Source organism: Arvicola amphibius, chromosome 13, assembly GCF_903992535.2.
Source record: "Arvicola amphibius chromosome 13, mArvAmp1.2, whole genome shotgun sequence".
In the NCBI taxonomy this organism is placed as follows: domain Eukaryota; kingdom Metazoa; phylum Chordata; class Mammalia; order Rodentia; family Cricetidae; genus Arvicola; species Arvicola amphibius.
The window spans coordinates 71,478,427-71,499,032 of record NC_052059.1 but is presented as its reverse complement, the minus strand read 5'-3'; the positions used below and the strand labels follow the sequence as shown (position 1 = coordinate 71,499,032).

At 41.4% G+C, this 20,606-nt stretch overlaps 1 protein-coding gene across 1 annotated transcript in view; it reads left to right on the top strand.

Moving 5' to 3' along the window:
- The window catches only part of Anxa7 (annexin A7), a 33,043-nt gene that overhangs the window by 4,904 nt on the left and 7,533 nt on the right, over nucleotides 1–20,606 (top strand). The window contains exons 2-7 of the mRNA XM_038310059.1: nucleotides 854–909; nucleotides 9,286–9,490; nucleotides 11,836–11,937; nucleotides 13,619–13,683; nucleotides 18,099–18,201; nucleotides 18,354–18,448. Of these exons, the coding sequence (XP_038165987.1) occupies nucleotides 854–909; nucleotides 9,286–9,490; nucleotides 11,836–11,937; nucleotides 13,619–13,683; nucleotides 18,099–18,201; nucleotides 18,354–18,448 (626 nt within the window). The remainder of the gene's footprint in view (nucleotides 1–853; nucleotides 910–9,285; nucleotides 9,491–11,835; nucleotides 11,938–13,618; nucleotides 13,684–18,098; nucleotides 18,202–18,353; nucleotides 18,449–20,606) is intronic.

Below are 20,606 nucleotides of genomic sequence, written 5' to 3'. Positions count from 1 at the left end.
GCTTTTTGTTTTCCTCATGGTGCAGGGCATCAAACCCAGAGCTTCATGCCCAGAGATTATAGGTGTGAGTTACTATACCTGACTTTTAAATGACTTTACACACACAGTCTACTACCTGACTACATCTCTCAGTATCTCATTTTATTGTGAGATCCATCATAGTGACCCCCCTTCTCTTGTACTTGACATTACATTCTTGCTAATCTGTGTTCAACACGTTTTAGAACATTGCTTTCACCTTTACTCATTAATTTACTATTCATTTATAATAGTGTCTTAAGTCAACCTTGGATGCCATTAGGGTTTCTCACAGAGATCTGAAGCTTGGCAATTAGGTTAGGCTGGTTAGCTGGTGAGCCCTTGGGATTTGCATGTCTCCATTTTCCCTTGACTAGATTACAAGTGTGTACCACCACATCTGGCTTTTTACATGATGCTGGGGATTGAAATCAGGTCCTCAAATTCCACAATAATCGTTTCACCAGGCTGCAACTGGAGGATAATAAACTATATGGTATAGCTGGTAAGAAGGAAGCATTCAATAAGCTTTGCATATACCCTTAATAGATTATCTCTGCTCTGTGTGGTAGGGAGGTTATGTGCGTGCTTCAGCCAAGTGTGAGAAGGTTGGAGGACAACAAGAAGTCAGTTCTTCTACCATGTAGATTCCAGGAACTGAACTCAGGTTATCACATTTTGAAGCAAGTGCCTTTAAGCCTCTGAACCATCTCTCTGACCCCCTTATTCACATTTTAATGTGCACCATAATACAGTGTATATGTGTATGTATCTCTTTCAAAGACCTTAAGATGTGTAAGAAATTATAAAGGACTTTTTGTTGTTGTTTTTACAGAAATGTCATATCCAGGCTATCCCCCTACAGGCTACCCACCTTTTCCTGGATATCCCGTAAGTATTGTTGTCAAAATACTAAAATAATTCATCTCTTTCATGCAGTTGCTATATAGAAGTAGCCTTGCCCTAGAGCAGAGGTTATGAACTCGAATGTCCAGAGCTATAAATCAGTGAGAAAATGCTAGTGTTGTCTGGAAATGGACACACGGAGGCTGCTTAGCTCAAGTCCAGTGTGCCGTGCAGGGAGCACACTTAGTGTTGCTGGAGTAGGTTAGCTTTTCACGGAAAGCTAGAAACCTGCATTTTATGTGAAATGGTCCAAGGTTTTATTGTTTGTTTTCTTTGTTTTTAAGATTTTATTTGATATGTATACAGTGTTCTGCCTGCATGCACACCTGCAGGCCAGAAGAGGGCACCAGATCTCATAGATGGTTGTGAGCCACCATGTGGTTGCTGGGACTTGAACTCAGGACCTCTGGAAGAGCAGTCAGTGCTCTTAACCTCTGAGCCATCTCTCCAGCCCTTATTGTTTGTTTTCTGAGACAAGGTCTCACAGTGTAGTCCCAACTGGCCTAGATTTATATGTAGGCCAAGTTAACCCCAAACTCACAGAGAACAACTGCTTTTCTTTCTTCTCTGGAGTTCTGGGATTGAAAGTATGTACTACCATACCTAGCTGAAGACCTGTTTTAAAACTTGAAAGTTAGTTTTTAAAAACGTTAATTACTTTCTGAGCCAATACAACACACACATAAACAAAATCCACCCCAGGAATCACTGTTCACCTTTGTGTTGGAAGACTTAAAATAACTAAGTGTGTTGGGAAGGCAGCTCAGTGTAGAGTGCTTGCCTAGCATGTGCAAGGTCCTGGGAACAAACACACACACAAAAACTAAGGAAAACATGGCTTGGCTAAATTCCAGAATTACAACACCTGGACTATACTATTGGGGGCTAAGTTCATAACTGAGACTCACAAATAGTATATCAGGGGGAATAAAAGAAAGGCCTCTTTAGGTGAATAATAAAGTGTAGGTCTTCGTGCAAGTTAAATATATAGCTTTCCTGTGTATTTACAGGAGAATTACGAATGTGTTCCCAAGTCCCTGTTTATTAAGCTGGACCATGGCAACCACTCCAATCAGAATGCTTGCTGAAATAGACAAGTTTAGCATCTCTGTGATGTAAGACAATAAATTAAAATGTATTTTTTGGCTTGCTTCAAGTCTCTTGGAGATCAGCTGTGGAGTAGGATTCAGTAGAAAGGGGTCTTGTTTTGTGCAGGATTCTGGGCTCACAAGCTCTGGCTCACTGTTGACTGTACAGCTCTTAGTGTCCACTGCTGAGTCCTCTGGAGTTGGCTGGCAGGTGGCAAGAGGGAGAGCATGGCTGTAGTGGTGAGACGAGCAGGCCTGCTTTTCGTCCCAGCCAACTCTCGCAAGGCTAGCTTAAAACCTGAAATAACAACACACAAACTGTATTCATTTAAACACTGCCTGGCCCATTAGTTTCAGCCTCTTATTAGCTAATTCTCACATCTTGCTTTAACCCATATTTAGTAATGTGTGTAGTACCACGAGGTGGTGTCTTACTGGGAAAGATATAGCATGTCTGACCTGGTGGCTGGCTCCATGGCAGCTCTCTCACTGAGGAGAGGCATGGCATCTGACTAACTTCCCTTCTTCCCAGCATTCTGTCCTGTCTACTCCACCTATCTAAATCCTGCCCTATCAAAAAGCCAAGGCAGTTTCTGTATTAACCAATGAGAGTCCTCCATCACATGGCGGCTTAAGCAAAGGACTTTATGAACCAGGCTTAAAGTGGTGGGCATCTCTTTTGTCTGTTTGTTCAGTGGTTTCCAGTCCTGTTGTCCTGCCCAACAGCAAAGGGGGGGGGGCGGGGCTGAGTAACTGAGTCCAGCCTTGTGGCTGGGGAGAAAGTTTATTGAGCAAAAAAAGAATCTCCTCCACTCTTAAAACATTATCAGTCTCTAGTAACTGCGGGTCCACTGCAGTGCTAGCCTCTAGGGAGTGGTAAACACTGGGAGGAGAAGCATGAGCAGCAGCATGAGGGACCAGGCCAGACTGCACAGAGGAGAACTGTGAGCAGCAAGCAGCACAGTGGGCCACAATGACTGCAGTGACCTCCAGAAATTATCTGACCATTGGAGCCTCAGCTTTGTCCCCTCCACTACCAAGTGGAACTACCATCTGAGCCTTGGGCCCAAAGGCACCTGCAGGAACAATCAATGAAAGCTCTCCTCTGCCTAATCCTGAAGGAGCAATCAATGGAGCCATAGCTTCCAACCACAGCAATTGGAGAAAAAAAGCGCCCCCACCCAGGTCCCACCTGTTTTGATTGGAGGAAGACATGTATAGACAATAGGTTAAGAATACATTCAACAACTTAAAAAGCAATACAGCACCACCAGAAACTAGTGATTCTACAACAACCAAGACCTGAGCATCCCAAGGCAGATGAAGCAGAAGAAAATGACCAAAATACCTTTATGAAAATGATTGAGGTCCTTAAAAGGAAATGAAAAATTCCTTTAAAGAAATGGAGGAAAAGACAATCAAAAAATTGGAAGAAATCAACAAATCCCTTAAAGAAAGCCAAGAAAAAGCAGTCAGTCAGGTAAAAGAAATGGTTCAAGACTTGAAAACTGAAATAGAGGCAATAAAATCGAGGGAAATCTAGAAACAGAAAATCTGGGTAAATGATCAGGAACTACAAATGCAAGCATAAACGACATATACAAGAGATGAAAGAGAGAATCTCAGGCATTGAATATACAATCAAGGAAATAGATTCATCGGTCAAAGAAATTGTTGAATCCAACAAATTCTTAACACAAAATATCCAGGAAATATGGGACACCATGAAAAAACCAAACCTAAGAATAATAGGAATTGAGGAAGGAGAAGCCCAGCTCAAAGGTACAGAAAATATACTCAACAAAATCATAGAAAAAAACTTTCTCAACCTAAAGAAGGACATACCTATGAAAATACAAGAAGCTTGCAGAATACCAAATAGACTGAACTAAAAAAGAAAGTCCCCTTGCTGCATAACAATCAAAACACTAAACATACAGAATAAACAAAGAATATTAAGAGCTGCAAGTAACATATAAATGAAGATCTATCAGATATGCCCAACTTCTCAATAGAAATGAAAGCCAGAAGGTCCTATTCAGGCATTATACAGACACTAAGAAATCACAGATGCCAGCTCAGACTACTATATCCAGCAAAGCTTACAATCAACATAGACAGAGAAATCAAGATATTCCATTACAAAACCAGATTTCAATGGACTCAATTCGTTTATAAAAGGACACAGGCTAACAGATTGGATATGAAAACAGAATCCATCCTTCTGTTACATAAAAGAAACCTACCTCAACCTCAAAGACAGACATTACCTCAGAGTAAAGGGTTGAGAAAAGATTTTCCAATCGAATGGACCTAAGAAACAAACTGATGTAGCTATCCTAATATCTAACAAAATAGTTAACAGGAAAAACCCATCAAGATGAAGTCTCAATTCTGAACATCTATGCCCCAAATACAAGGCCATGCTCATTTATAAAAGCAACATCACTAAAACTTAAATCACACATTAAACCCCACACAGGAATAGTGGGAGACTTCAGCACTCCACTCTCACCACTGGACAGGTCTACCAGACACAAACTTAACAGAGAAACAAAGATCTAACAGACATTATGATTCAAATGGCTTAACAGAATCTGTAGAATATTTCACCCATATATACCTTCTCAAAATCTCATGGATACTTCTCCAGAATCAACCACATACTCAATAACAAAGCAAACCTCAACAGATACAAAAAATTGGAATAACCCCCTGCATCTTATCAGATGGCTTAAAGTTAGAATTCAACAGCACTAATTGCAAAAAGCCTACAAAGTCATGGAAACAGTGCTCAACTCGGTCACCCCTGGATCAAGGAAGAAACAAGAAAGAAATTAAAGACTTCCTAAAATTCAATGAAAATGACTACACAGCATGCCCAGACTTATGGGACACAAAGAAGGAAAGTTCATAGCACTAAGTGCGCATATAAAGAAGCTGGAAAAATCTCTCACTAGGGAATTAACAGCATTTCTGAAAGCTCTAGAACAAAAAGAAGCATACTCTCCCAGGAGAAGTAGTTGACAGGAAGTAATCAAACTGAGAGCTGAAATCAACAAAATAGAAATAAAGGAAACAATACAAAGAGTGAGACAAAGAGTTGGTTCTTTGAGAAAATCAACAAGATTGACAAACCTTTATCCAAACTAACCAAAAGGCAGAAAAAATATCCAAATTAACAAAATCAGAAATGAAAAGGGGGACATAACAACAGACACAGAGGAAATACAGAGAATCCTCAGGTCATACTTCAAAAGCTTTTACTTCACAAAACCTTAAAGAAAATGGACAATTTCCTGGATAAGTATCACATACCAAAATTAAATCAAATTTGCTAAGCAAATTAAATAGTCTTATAACTGCTAAGGAAATAGAAACAGTCATCAAAAGTTTCCCAACCTAAAAAAAAAACAGAACCAGATGGTTTCAGCACAGAATTCTACCAGATTTTCAAAGAAGAACTAGTACTAATACACCTCAAATTGTTCGAAACAATAGAAACAGAAGGAACATTGCCAAACTCTTTTTATGAGGTTATTGTTACCCTGATAGCCAAACCACACAAAGACACAACTAAGAAAGAGAATTACAGATCAATCTCCCTCATGAGTATTGATGTATAAATACGCAATAAAATATTGGCAAATCAAATCTAAGAACACATCAGAAAAATTATCCACCATGAAGTAGGCTTCATCCCAGAGATGCAGGGATGGTTCAACACAGGTGGGACAGAACTAACGGGAGATCACCAAGTCCAGTTGGAATGGGACTGATGGAACATGCAACCAAACTGGACTCTCTGAATGTGGCTGACGGTGGAGGCTGACTGAGAAACCAAGGACAATGGCGATGGGCTTGGACTCTACAGCATGGACGGGCTCACTGTGAGCCTTGTCAGTTTGGTTGCTCACCTTCCTGGACTTAGGGGGAGTTGGGAGGACCTTGGACTTAACATAGTGAAGGGAACCCTGATTGCTCTTTGGCCTGGAGAGGGAGGAAGTGGGGGTATGGGTGGAAGGGAGGGGAGGGGGAGGAGATGGAAATTTTTAATCAAAAATCCATCAGTGTAATCTGCCATATAAACAAACTGAAAGAAAAAAATGTAATCCATCTCATTAGCTGCTGAAAAATTGTTCGACAAAATGCAACATCCCTTCATGATAAAGGTCTTGGAAAGACCAGCGATATAAGAAACATACCTAAATATCATAAAGACAATATACAGCAAACAACAACCAACATCAAACTAAATGGAGAGAAACGCAAAGTGATCCACTGAAATAAGGAACAAGAAAAGGCTGTTCACTCTCCCCATATCTATTTAATATAATACTTGAAGTTCTAGCTAGAGCAATATGATCTAAAAACAAAAAAACAAAACAAACAAAAAAACTGAGATCAAGGGATCAAATTGGAAAAGAAGTCAAACTTTCACTATTTGCTGATGATATGATAGTATACATAAGTGACCCCAAAAATTCCACCAGGGAACTCCTACAACTGATAAACACCTTCAGTAATGTAGCAGGATACAAGATTAACTAAAAAAAAAAAATCAGTAACTCTCCTATGTACAGATGATAATCAGGCTGAAAAAAGAAATCAGAGAAACCAAAAGCAATCTACAGAATCAATGTAAAATCCCAACAAAATTCTTTACAGACCTCAAAAGAACAATACTCAACTTCATATGGAGAAACAAAAAAACCCAGGGTAGCCAAAACAACCCTGTGAAATAGAGGAACTTTTGGAGGCATCACCATCTCTGACTTCAAACTCTGCTACAGAGCTACAGTAATGAAAACAGTCTGGTATTTGTGGTGCCTGCACCACCTGGAACCATGGTTGGGCAAGGGTCTGGGGATTAAAGAACGCACAGAGATGAGGGTCACTCTTGAAACAAGAATGCCAATTTTATTATGTCCCAAGGCAGCTTAATCAAGGGCTCTCCTTGATTAGTGGCAACATCCTAGCTCTTGGGATTTTCTACTGCAAACCCACCAGAAACCACTTCCTTGTTATCAGGAACTCATGAGGGTTTCATGCTCAGAGCAGCTGCAAGCATAGGAAAACAAGTTGTTTACTTTGGCAAGCAAGAGGTTATAGAAAGTTCAGGGTCAGAGGGTCTGCAGCTCCTAACAGATATTGGCATAAAAACAGACAGGAGGACCAACGGAATCAAATTGATGATCTGGATAATCAACCCACACACCTATGAACACCTGATTTTTTTTTTTACAAAGAAGCTAGAATTATAAAATGGAAAAAAGAAAGCATCTTCAACAAATGGTGTCGGCATAACTGGATATCAACATGTAGAAGAATGCAAATAGATCCTTATCTATTACCGTGTACAAAATTCAAGTCCAAGTGGATCAAAGACCTCAACATAAAACCAACCACCCCTGAACCTCATAGAAGAGAAAGTGGGAAGTAGCCTTGAATCCACTGGCACAGTAGACACTTCCTAAATGTAACTCCAGTAGCACAGACACTGAGAGCAACAATTAATAAATAGCACCTCCTGAAATTGAGAAGTTTCTGTAAAGCAAAGGACACAGTCAACAAGACAAAATGGCAGCCTACAAAATGAGAAAAGATCTTCACCAACCCCACATCTGACAGAAGATTGATTTCCAAAATATATAAAGAAATCAAGAAATTAGACATCAAAAGAATAAATAATCCAATAAAAAATGGGGTACAGACCTAAACAGAGAACTCTTAGCAAAGGAATCTCAAATGGCCAAAAGACACTTAAAGAAATGTTTAACATCCTTAACTATCAGAGAAATGCAAACCAAAACAACTCTGAGATTTCATCTTATACCTGTCAGAATGGCCAAGATCAAAAGCACTGATGACAACTTATGCTGGAGAGGATGTGGAGTAGGAGGAACACTTCCCCATTGCTGGTGGAAATGCAAAGTTGTACAACCACTTTGGATATCAGTATGGTAGTTTCTCAGAAAATGAGGAATCAGCCTACCTCAAGACCCAGCAATACCACTCTTGGACATATTCCCAAATAATGCACATGCATACCACAAGGACATTTGCTCAACTCTATTCATAGCAGCATTATTTGTCATAGCCAGCACCTGGAAACAACCTAGATGCCCCTCAACTGAAGAATAGATAAGGAAAATATACATTTACACAATGGAATACTACACAGTGGTTAAAAAAAATCTTGAAATTTGCAGGCAAATTGACGGAACTAGAAAAAAACCATACTGAGTGAGGTATCCTAGACCCAGAAAGACAAATATCATATGTATTCACTTAAAAGTGACTTTTAGACAGAAAGCAAAGAATAACCATCCTACAGTCCACAACCCCGGAGAACCTAGACAACAAAAAAGACCCTAACAGAGACATACATGGATACACCTAGGGAGGAGAAAAAAACAAGATCTCCTGAGTAAATTGGGAATATAGGGTGGAGAGGAAAGGAAGGAAGGGGAGTGAGAAAAAATGTATAGTTCAATTAAAAACTATAAGTTAAGTAAAACTGAAAAACATTGTCAGTCTCAACTAAGATCTAAAATGTTAGACTGTGTGTGTGACTTAGTTACCTTTTCCTTTAATCTTATACAGTAGGTCCAAGAGCATTGCAGAAGCCATACTTTCCTCTCGAGGACGGAGGGGAGGAGCTATGATATATTCCCATATGCCATGACAGTGCAGGGACCTGTGAGGTTGGCTAGCACTTGAAAGGTACATGCCTATCATCACAGCACTAGGAAGTGGAGGCAAGAGGCGTAGGAGTCTGAGGGGAGCCTGGGCCATATCGTCAGGCCATGTAGGGAAAGAGGGAGGAAGGAGGAGAGAGCTGGTTCTGATTCCCATAGAAAAATGGGGATGTTTTTGTCCACCTCACATAAAATTAAATTTAACTGAGTTCTGATAAGAATCCTAGCAAAGTAGAGTAGGATTGATAAGTAATATGAGACCAGAGCTGATAATAAGCATTTAATTTATTCAACTTTATTTCATGTGTTTTAGCATAAAGATGTTAGAGCCCCTAGAACTGAAGTTACAGTCGGTTGTGAGCTGCCTGCCATGTTGGTGCTGGGAATGGAATCTGGGTCCTCTGGAAGAACAGTTAGTGCTCTTAACCACTAAGCCATCTCTTCAGCCCCAATAATAAGTTTTGTTTTTTTTTTAAGTTTTAAAAAAATGCCTGAATAGTATTCTTTGTTCTTTTGGAATGGGCATATATTTCTTTGATTATGTCCCCTTGACATGTTTCTGATTTTTCCAGCCTGCGGGTCAGGAGTCATCTTTCCCCGCTTCGGGTCAATATCCATATCCTAGTGGCTTTCCACCAATGGGAGGAAATGCTTACCCACCAGCACCAAGTGGCAGCTACCCAGGAGCTGGAGGCTACCCTGCACCTGGAGGCTATCCAGCCGCTGGGGGCTATCCAGTTACCCCACACCCAGGGGGGGCTCCAGCCTATCCTGCAGGTAAGTCATGTGGGCATGAGGTTAGTAGTGACTTGAGATTTGCTGAAGCATTCTTTTTTGTCCCTCCCCTACCTTCATCCTTAATCCTTGAGAGTTCAGAGTTACTCTTAGTTAACCATGGACAGCTAAGACTTCAGTAGCAAGCTCGAGTGAAAATTCTCAAGGTTAGGAGAATTGAAAGACTTAAGATATTCTCCTGTGAAGGGAACATAGTACTGTTCTTGCTATGAGAGGCTCTTGTAGAATATGCCACTTAATTATCAGTAATCTTAACTGATTGAGAGGGCCTGGAGCAGTGGTTCTCAACCTTCCTAATGCTGCAACTCTTTAAGTCAGTTCCTCCTGGTGTGGTGACCCCCCAACCATAGAATCATTTTTGTTGCTATTCCCTAAGTATAATTTTGTTACTGTTATGAACCATAATATAAGTATTTTGGAGATAGACATTTGTCAAAGAGGCTGTGACCCACAGGTTGAAAACCATTGTCCTGGGGAGACTGAACACTGACTGCTCTTCCAGAGGACCTGGCTTAGGTTCCTAGCACCCACATGGCAGCTCACAGTTATCTCTCTCTCCATTTCCAGAGGTTCCTAGGACACTGCATGAATGTGGCATATTGATATGCAGACAAAACACTCATATATATAAAATAAAAATAAATAAATCTTTTTAAAAAAGCAACAGAGGCTTTAGTTAGCATCACATGGTACCTTTATGCATTAGGACCACTTTATCCAGATTTAAGAAAAACAATATAGGGGCTGGAGAGATGGCTGATCAGTTAAGAGTACTTACTGCCCTTGCAATGGAATTGGGTTCAATTACCAACACCCACATGGTGGTTTACCACCCATCCATACCTGCATTTACAGGGGATGTACTGCCTTCTTCTGACCCTGAGGACACCAAGCACACATGTGGTGCACATACATATATAGATGGAGTGGCGAGGCTGCGTCCTGCCACCCAGCTAGCTTTACACCCGAAATAATTACACAGAAACTGTATTCATTTAAACACTGCCTGGCCATTAGCACTAGCCTCTTATTGGCTAATTCATATCTTGCTTAACCCATATTTAGTAATCTGTGTAGCACCACGAGGGGTGGCTTACCAGGAGAGATCTTAACCTGCATCCATCTTGGAGAGGAGAGGCATGGCAACTGACTATGGCGACTCCCTAAAGTGACTGCCTTCTCTCTCCCAGAATTCTGTTCTGTCTACTCTGCCTACCTAATTTTCTGTCCTATTAAAGGGCCAAGGCAGTTTCTTTATTAACCAATGAAAGTAACACATAGACAGATGACTCTCCTCTGTAGAATGGAGCAGCGGGCTGTGTCCCGCAACCCGGCTAGCTTTACCCAAAATAATTACACAGAAACTGTATTCATTTAAATACTGCCTGGCCCCTGGCCCCTTATCTGTAGCTTCTTATTGGTTGATTCTCATATCTTGCTTTAACCCATATTTAGTAATTTATATAGCACCATGAGGTGTGGCTTACCAGGAGAGATCTTAACCTGCGTCCATCTCAGAGAGGAGAAGCATGGCGACTGCATATGGCAACTGCCTGAAGCGTCTCCCCACTGCCTGCTACCCAGCATTCTGTTCTGTCTACTCCACCTACCTAATTTTCTGTTCTCTTAAAGGGCTAAGGCAGTATCTTTATTAATAATGAAAGTAACACATAGACACTCCTCCATCACTCCTCCATCATACATATATGCAGGCAAAACACTCACACATAAAACAGAAGGAATAAATATAATTTAAACACAATTTTTAAAAACCTACCACAGTGATTTGTATTGTAAGTTACTAAAGAAGCTAAATGTACTAAAACTTTTGGTTTTTTAAGACAGAGTTTCTCTGTATCACCCTATCTGTATAGACTATTCTGGAACGCACCCTGTAGACCAGGCAGGCGGTCTTGAATTCAGTGATCTGCCTGCCTCTGCTTCCTGGGTGCTGGGGTTAAAGGTGTGCATCACCAATTTCTGTCCTGTACTAAAACTTTAAAACTCAATTTAAAAATTTTTATGTTACATCTGTGTATGTGTGTGTACATAAGTGCCATAGAGATTTTTTAAAATTTTTCTCTATAAGACTTGAATTTTTTGTTTTTTGTTTTTTTGGTTTCTTGGACACAAGGTCTTACTCTGCATCCCAGGCTGACTTGAAACGCACTGTGTAGCCCAAGCTTGTTTGGAACTCGCTGTGCGGCTCAGACTGGCCTCCAGCTCCTGGCAGTCCTCTTGGCTTAGCCTCTTGAGTGTTAAGATTACAGGGATGAGTTTCCACGTGCAGCTTATTGAAATGTTGTTTATTTTCTTAATCCCTTAAGGACAAGGCTTTGGGGCCCCACCTGGTGGAGCAGGCTTTTCTGGCTATCCACAGCCACCTGCACAGTCTTATGGTGGTGGACCAGCCCAGGTTCCAGTACCAGGTATGTTCCAGCTGTCTAGTGAGAAACTTATGATTCTACGAGCTTTTCAGTTGTCGGCAAACTTAAATTGTATTTGAGATAGTCTTTAGGGAATATTTATATAATTCTATAAAGAATGTTAAGTATATGGTATCATGGAGTATCAATTTGATGTGAGAGCATAATCAGTAAAATGGAGATGAAGAATAGTTTTCTTCTATTAACGTGTCTGTCCTAAAGCCAGAAGCCAATTCTTAAAGGAACCACCCTCAGGACTGTGTCCTGACAACCATTCCAGGTAGAATCAGAATTGAAGCTAGTTCAAGATTTTTGTTTGTTTGTTTGTTTGTTTGTTCTTAAAGTGGGGAGGAACTTGATAGATGGCTCAGCAGTTAACACCATGTAGTGTTCTTTTTTGTTGTTGTCTTTTCAAGATAGGGTTTCTCTGTAGCTTTGGAGCCTGTCCTGGAGCTAGCTCTTGTAGACCAGGCTGGCCTCGAACTCACAAAGATCCGCCTACCTCTGCCTCCCGAGTGCTGGGATTAAAGGTGTGCGCCACCACCACCTGGCCTCCAGGTAGTGTCTTTATAGAGGACCTGAGTCTGGTGCCCAGCACCCACATTAGGCAGCGTACAGCCAATAACTCCAATTCCAGTGCATCCTACACATCTTGCCTCTTCAGGCACCTGCACACTCACATACACAGTCTAAAAAATAAAATAAGTCTATCAAGTACACATACATATACATACATACATACATACATGTCTTTTTAAAAGATGTATGTCACCCAAATTGGTTTTCATTAAATCAATATTTAAAAGATTATCCTGGAGATGGCAGAAGCACTGGCTACTCTTCAAGAAGGTCCAAGTTCTTTCCCAGTAGCCACATGGGACTCAGTTTCAGAGGATCCAACACCTCTTCTAACGTCTGGTAGCAGCAGGCTTGCATGTGGTGCACAGACATAACATGTAATAAAAACATCCATACACAAAACACGAAATAAAATAATTAAGTTACATTTTTCAAAAAAATTTTAAACAATAGTAACATAAAAGATTGTCCTAGTGAAGGTTATGGGCTTAGGAAGAGGACAGGTCTCAGTCTGCCCTGGAATGCTCTGGAATGTCCCAGGCTGCCCTGAAATGCTCTTAGTAGAATGGTCTGGCACTAAACTCACAGAGATCCTCCTGCTTCTGCTTCCAGAGTTCTGGGATTAAAGGTGTCTATCACCATTCCCAGCCAAAATATTAACTTTAAAGAAATTACATGAGGTATCATTGTTTTTGCAGGTGAGAAAACTGCAGCAAAGTTGTAAAAACTGTAAGACTCCCTCACTTAGTCCTGGGCAGCCAGGAAGTGTCTGAGGTTAATGGTATGAGGTACCAAACCCGAGAAAGAGGTTTAGAAGCATAGGGTGAAGGAAGAACAGAAGGGAATAATGTATATGAATGTATATGAAATGAAAACAGAGGGTGGCAGTTTTGAGGGACACAAGAAAAGATATGGGGATGCAGGCATGAACAAAGAACAATAACTATATGTGAAAAAAATTTCTGAAACCCACTGTCTTGCACCTTAAACAAAATGCTTCTCATCTCAGTGAGTAGCATAGCATGAACGTGTGCTTCTGTGTTCCTGGTGATTAATATAAACAGTTTGCTGTAGCTTATTTTTCTTGTTTGCTTTTAATACACAGGTGGGTTTCCTGGAGGACAGGTGCCTTCTCAGTACCCTGGGGGACAAGCTCCTTACCCTAGCCAGGTATGTTCGCTTTGTCTCCTTAAGTTTTTGCTTCTACTCTTTAAATTTAGTGCAGGTACCTGGGACTCATCATACTGAGGAAGGGTGTCACTCCGTTGTGAGGCAGAGGACATGGTCTGTCACAGTAGTGGGAGAGGTAAACTTCACTTTCGATGGACACTTTGGTCCTTGGCCCATCTGTTTTAAGGAGTGTCCGAGCAGCCTCGTCGTCCTCACAGGTGGTGATGCTCTCCCTCTGTTCTAGTGAATGTGTGTGGTGTGCTCTCAACATCGGTCATAGCATCTCTGCCCTCAGCAGTAATTGTGACTATGAACTTGGGTGGTGGGTGGGTGCTATTTCTCAGACTTAGGGGTGGTTGTTTTCTGTTTTTCCTTTATAATTTTCCACTTTCCTTTCAGATCAATACAGAATCCTTTTCTTCTTATCCTGCTTTCTCTCCTGCTTCTTTGGATTATAGCAGTGATGTGAGTAAGGACCGCCAGCACTCGTTAATTGCTAGGTCCTGTATATATGACAGCATTTGTTTCTAGAACTCACTGTGTTGACCAGGCTGGTGTCAAACTGTGCTGATGCCTGCTTCTGCCTCTTTTTTTCTTCTTCTTCTTCATCTTTTTTTGGTGTTTTTATTTGTTTGTTTTTGTTTTTGAGGCAGGGTTTCTCTATGTAGCTTTGGAGTCTGTCCTGGAACTCACTCTGTAGACCAGGCTGGCCTCGAACTCACGGAGATCTGGCTGCCTCTGCCTCCTGAGTGCTGGGATTAAAGGTGTGCACCAACATGTCTGCCCTTGTTTCTGATTTCTAGTGTTGGATTTTTATTTCCCCTCAGTGCTTGTCAGAACTTTATTTATTGATTGATTTTTACAAAAGTTTTTTACAAAGTACAACAGGCTCCACGATAACACTTCCTTCTAGCTATAGGTGGCAAAGATGTTATGACAGGGAATCCAGATGTTTATATAGGAATGGAAGAGGCTACCATCATTTCAAATAAGAGAAACAGCTTACTTTTTGCCAAATTTCTTAATTCCACCCATGGCGGGGGTCCCTTCCCTGTGGCCTGGACTTTAGCTCTCTTGAGTCTTGTCTGCTCCTCTCTGTTTCTGCTTGAAAGCCTTGTCTTCCCATCCACCTCCTTGCCCTGCTGATATGGTGCCTACAGACAGCCCCTTTACCGCACCCTCTGCTTGGCACAACTTTATCCATGGAAGCTGGTTAAGTCTGTTGAACTGATTTCTCAATAGTCATATAAGATTTCCCATATTTGAAGTTTCCCCTACCTTTCTCTATATATAGTTCCCCATTTTCATACTATTTTATTAATTTTTCTATTCTTTTATTCTTTTATGTCTTCTGCCAGTTATTGTAATAAGATTGATAAGCTTGGATCCTTGCCTTTATCTTGACTCTTAGAAATTATTTCTGAGTTACATACTAAGGGAGGTCTGGCATTTCCAAGCTTGCCTTTGTCAAAGTAAGGGAACGGGCTGTGGACATGGGAGAGGGACCACTCAGTGGTCTTGTTGGGTTTTGTTCACAATGGGGATGTATTGAATTTGAGATGAAGAGAGACTTGAGAACCTTGTTCAGGACTGCACAGCTAATGAAAGACTAAAGTGAGACTAGGTCATAGTTCTTCTGACTGGCAGAGTCATAGAGAGATTCCTCTAAGACCACAGTGAATTGTTTTAACTCTTTCAAAATTAGTCATCTTATAAATCTGTAATTAATTGTGAAAGAGAATTTTGATTTTCCTTTAAGCATTGTGTGTGTTCTTGTTTATGTTCATGTATGTGTTCATGTGTGAGGCACATGTCTGGACACAGGTACCATAGTGTATGTGGCGATCAGAAGACATCTTGCAGAGGTTGGTTTTCTCCTCCACCATGTGTGTCCCTGGGAATGAACTCAAGTTGTCAAGTTTAGCACCAAGCACCTTCACCCAATGAGCCATTTTGTTTGATAGCCTATTAATTATTCATTTTTAAGTTAACATGTAAAGTGGTGGGCTTCATTATAATTTTTATATATAATATATGTATACATACATATATGTGTGTGTGATCTTACTTCTTATTCATTCCCTTCCTCCACTGCCCTCACACCACCCTTCCCATTCTCCATGGTGATCTGGTGATCTCTTTCCTGTTCGTGTAGAACCTCTTCTGCTTTTGTGCCTCATGTTTTCTGTTATCTTCTGCTTCTCCTCCACCCCCTCACCTAAGGTCTCTTTATTCATGTCTCTTGATACATTAAGAGGTTTTGTTATTGTTAGTGTATAGAGTAACATATGGGGGTCTACACACACCTCCCTGCCCTTGTCCCTGCTGTTTCATTTACTGTGTTCCATGGTCTTTTCTACCCTTGCCCTTAAAGCCTCTCTTTCCCAGTCCCACAGGTCTCTTTCTAGTTCTTGGAAGAGGTTTATATATAAACAATATGTTGAAAACAGTTTTTTTTATTTTATTACTTTTGTTTTTTGTTTTTTGTTTTTTGAGACAGGGTTTCTCAGTATCTTTGGAGCCTGTCCTGGAACTAGCTCTTGTAGGCTAGGCTGGTCTTGAACTCAGAGACCTGCCTGCCTCTTCCTCCCTAGTGCTGGGATTAAAGGCGTGCACCACCCTGTTACAAGGAGAGGAGGCTTGTTTGTCCCGGCTGCCTGGCTAGCTTACACCCGAAATAACCACACAGAAACTATATTAATTAAAACACTGCTTGGCCTATTTGCTCAAGCCTCTTACAGGCTAACTCTCACATCTTGATTTAACCCATTTCTATTAATCTGTATATTGCCATGTGGCAGTGACTTACCGGGAAAGATTCAGCATGTCTGATTCTGGCAGCTCCATGGCAGCTCTCTCACTCTGCTTTCTTCCTCCCAGAATTCAGTTCTGTCTTCTCCACCTACCTAAGTTCTTCCCCTATCAGGCCAAGGCAGTTTCTTTATTCCTTAACCAATGAAAGCAGCACAAAGACAGGAGACCCTCCCACACCACCACATGACTGCTGCCGTATTTGTTACAAGTAGAATAATTTTAATTTTTCCTTAAAACTACTTTGGAAATATTTGTTCTTTGCTTATATTTCTGGCTTGGACATTAATGGGGAGTAACTGCTAAGCCTGTTTTGGCAAAGCAAAATGTTAGGGTATGAATATGTATAAGTGGGAGGAATTCCTAATAATAAAGACCTTTCCTTGAAGCTGGAAGGCTTGCTTGGTGGAAGCATGCTTCCCATTGTTCACGGGGCCTGGATTCAGTTCCCACCACTGTCAGAGAAAGGTTCTTGCTCTTGTGAGTGCTGAGCTGCCCATGTCCCTTTCTCTCTTTTATTTTTTGTCCCTCAACAAGTGTTGGGTTTTTTCTTTTTTTTAATCTTGGTTTTTTGAGAGAGGATCTCTCTGTGTAGCCCTGACTGTCCTAGAACTCACTCTAGATCAGGCTGGTCTCAAACTCAGAGATCTGCCTGCCTCTGCCTCCCGAGTGCTGGGATTAAAGACATGCACCACTACCACCTGACTGGGTTATTCTCTTCCTTGCTTCCTTCCTTCCTTCCTTCCTTCCTTCCTTCCTTCCTTCCTTCCTTCCTTCCTTCCTTCCTTCCTTCCTTTCTTTCTTTCTTTCTTTCTTTCTTTCTTTCTTTCTTTCTTTCTTTCTTTCTTTCTTTCTCTTTCTGTTGTGGACCATCAGTTATTTCTCTGACCAGAAGGGAGGCGTGGGAATAAAAGAGACAACTCACATGACTTTATTGGAAGGGAGTTTTCAGGAATCTCTCATGAAATCCTGAGTTCACATCCTGAAAATTACCCACATTTATTCTCCAAACAGCTTTCATACCAAAATGTAAACTGAAGGGAAAATTCATTGGCATTCTGTTTCCTAGGTAACCAAGTGAATGACTATGGTCACAGCCACACTTTTCTATGCCCATTCTGTCACCTCTTCCTATCCGTACCTGCTCTGTCACGTAGACTGAATTAACATCTCTTTCCCAGGCGTCTCCAAAATACAAAGAAGGATCCGAGTGACATTAGCATATCCTGACCCTTTGTTTAGGATTCAGTTTGTCTGGAAAGACTAGGTGACCACCTCCTATGTGGCCCAGTGCAAACTATGGCCTGAAAGTCTGGCCGCCATACAATGTAGAAATATGGGCCTGTATAATATGGCCCTACATTTTCTTTTTCTTTTTTTTCTTCCTTTCTTCCTTCCGTTTTTCTATTGTTTAAGAAAATATTTTAGATTTAGTAGGAGACTAATATGTTAGGAAGGGGCTAGATCTGTCTGTTCAAAATGAGGCCTGGTAACAATGCTCGTATTCTTGTACTAAATCCTTGTATACACATGGTATCTGGTGAAGTTGCCTTATTGTCCAAGCAAAAATCCTTACTTGAACTTTATATACCTTTTGTTACCAGCCTGCTGTGATGACTCAGGGCACCCAAGGAACAATCCGACCAGCCTCCAACTTTGATGCTATGAGAGATGCAGAAATTCTTCGCAAAGCAATGAAGGGTTTTGGTAAGGAAAATGGATTGTCTTTTTACAGCTATAGGAAAGTGATCCTAAGTCATAAACAAAGTCCTGTGTCAACTTACACCTCAGTATCATTTGGTGCCTACTGCCTTGGAAGCATTCTAGTCCTTATATAAATATATTTGTGACTCTTCCAGGGACAGATGAGCAAGCAATTGTGGATGTTGTGTCCAGTCGTTCCAATGACCAGAGGCAACAAATTAAAGCAGCTTTTAAGACCATGTATGGCAAGGTATGTCTTTTTCCTTTTAGCAAGAAGCAGTGGGGTCTGTTCTACAGGGTCTGCATCCATGTCAGATTGGGCACTATATTTTTACTAATACTGTGGGGGACAGGACAGATAAATGGACTTCAGAGATTCCAGAATTAGTATCTCTTCAACACCTTTTTTTAACTTGAGAGCAGTCCCCATCTCCCCTCATACTGTACCTTGTATGTGATGGTCATTCAGGAAACAGTGGATATGGCCCCCGCTGAGACCTCCTTATTTAGCCCTGCTTTTTCTCAGCTCTTGGTCATCTTCCACCCTCTCCCTCTGAACATGTCCTGTGCTATGTGGGGCTGGTGTTTTGTGCTTCTGTGTGCTTGTTTCCTGTTTTTGTGTGGCTAACAACTTCTTCAGTATTAGCTACTCTGTCTGTATCACGTGAGGCAGGTTTGGCTGACACTTCCACTGTGGTCGCATAGCACTTTTTAAAAGTCTGTGCACTGCCGGCTCTCAGAACTTCCTCTTCATGCTCCAGCAGGAGGTGTGTAGTGAGTGTCGAATGGATGATCAGTGACTAATGCAGCCAAATAATGACAAAATTGCCCTTGCTCCTTAGACGTGATGGAGAAAAGTGGCTAGCACATCTTTGTCATTTACATAGGAATCTAAACTTTCCTAACATCTTCTGCAGTGTGTTTACTTTCTTCAGAATGTTAGCCTGTTTTCCTCTACTCAGTTCAGACATACTTCTCTGGGTTTTTTTTTTTTTTTTTTCGAGACAGGGTTTCTCTGCAGCTCTTGTCCTGGAACTAGCTCTTGTAGACCAGGCTGGCCTCGAATTCACAGAGATCCGCCTGCCTCTGCCTCCCGAGTTCTGGGATTAAAGGCGTGCGCCACCACCACCCAGCCTACTTTTCTGTATTATTATTATTACTACTACTACTAAATTTTATTGCGTGTGTGTATGTGTTATGGGTATGCACTGAGCTTTCTTGTCATGTTCTATGAATGGGTTCTCTCTAACGTGTGTGTCTTAGAGAGTGATCTCAGGTTGTCAGACTTAATAACTCACATTGTGGCAAAGGCAGGCAGATCTTTGAGTTTGAGGCCAGTCTGGTCAGTAGAGTGAGTTCCAGAACAGCCAGGGCTACACAGAGAAACCTTTCTCAAGAGAAAAAAACAAAGCAAAAAAGCCTGAGGTTGCCAGGCCGAACAGCAGGTGCTTTAGCTACTCTGTTTGTTAGTTTTCCTTCTCCTTCTGCAATAAAGACCATTACCAAAAAGCACTTTGGGAGATCACAGGTTGTAATCTGTCATCAAGGGAAGGCAGGGCAGGAACTGAAGCAGAGACCATGGAGGAATTCTACTGGCTTGCTTCCCATTACCCACAACTACCTGCCCGGGGTGGCACCACCTCCAGTGAGCCCTCCAGACTTGCCTACAGGCCATTGTGATGGGGGCATTGTGTCGACTGAGGTTCCTCGTTCAGTACCCCTGCCATGTATCAAGTTGACAAAAACAAAAAACAAAACTAAAATGACACCTACTGAGCCTGATTTCTTTATTCTTTTTAATTGTTATTTCTTAATAGTTTGTTTAACTTTATTTTATGTGCACTGGTGTGAAGGTATCAGATCCCTTGGAACTGGAGTTGCAGACAGTCGTGAGCTGCCATGTGGGTGCTGGGAATTGAACCTGGGTCCTCTGGAAGAGCAGCCAGCACTCTTATCTGCTGAGCCATCTCTCTAGCCCCTTGTTTCTTTATTCTTAAGATTAATTACGCAACATAAAACCCAGACTTCTTGTAAAACTCTGAGTGTGGTAGTGCACACTTATAATTCCAATACTCAAGTGGGTGAGACAGGGATAACCAGGAGTTCAGGGTCAGCCTGGCCTAGGTTAGAAATTTTTTCCTAACGCGAGCTCTCTGCCGACGCAAATTCCCAATCAGGCCATATCACAACAAGCCAAATTAAGAAATATCCAGGTTTAATGGAATTCCTGCCCTCTCGGGTAGCCCTGAGGGAGAACCAGGAGGCTGCAAATGAGACTACCAGGGGGAGAGGAAAGAGACCACGTGTTCTTCTTTTGGGAGTTCACTTAAATACCCTGGGAGGGTCAGGACCTGGCATGCTGGGATTTGGAGTCCAGATCAATACAACTCTCAGGCCTGGGGGCAGGG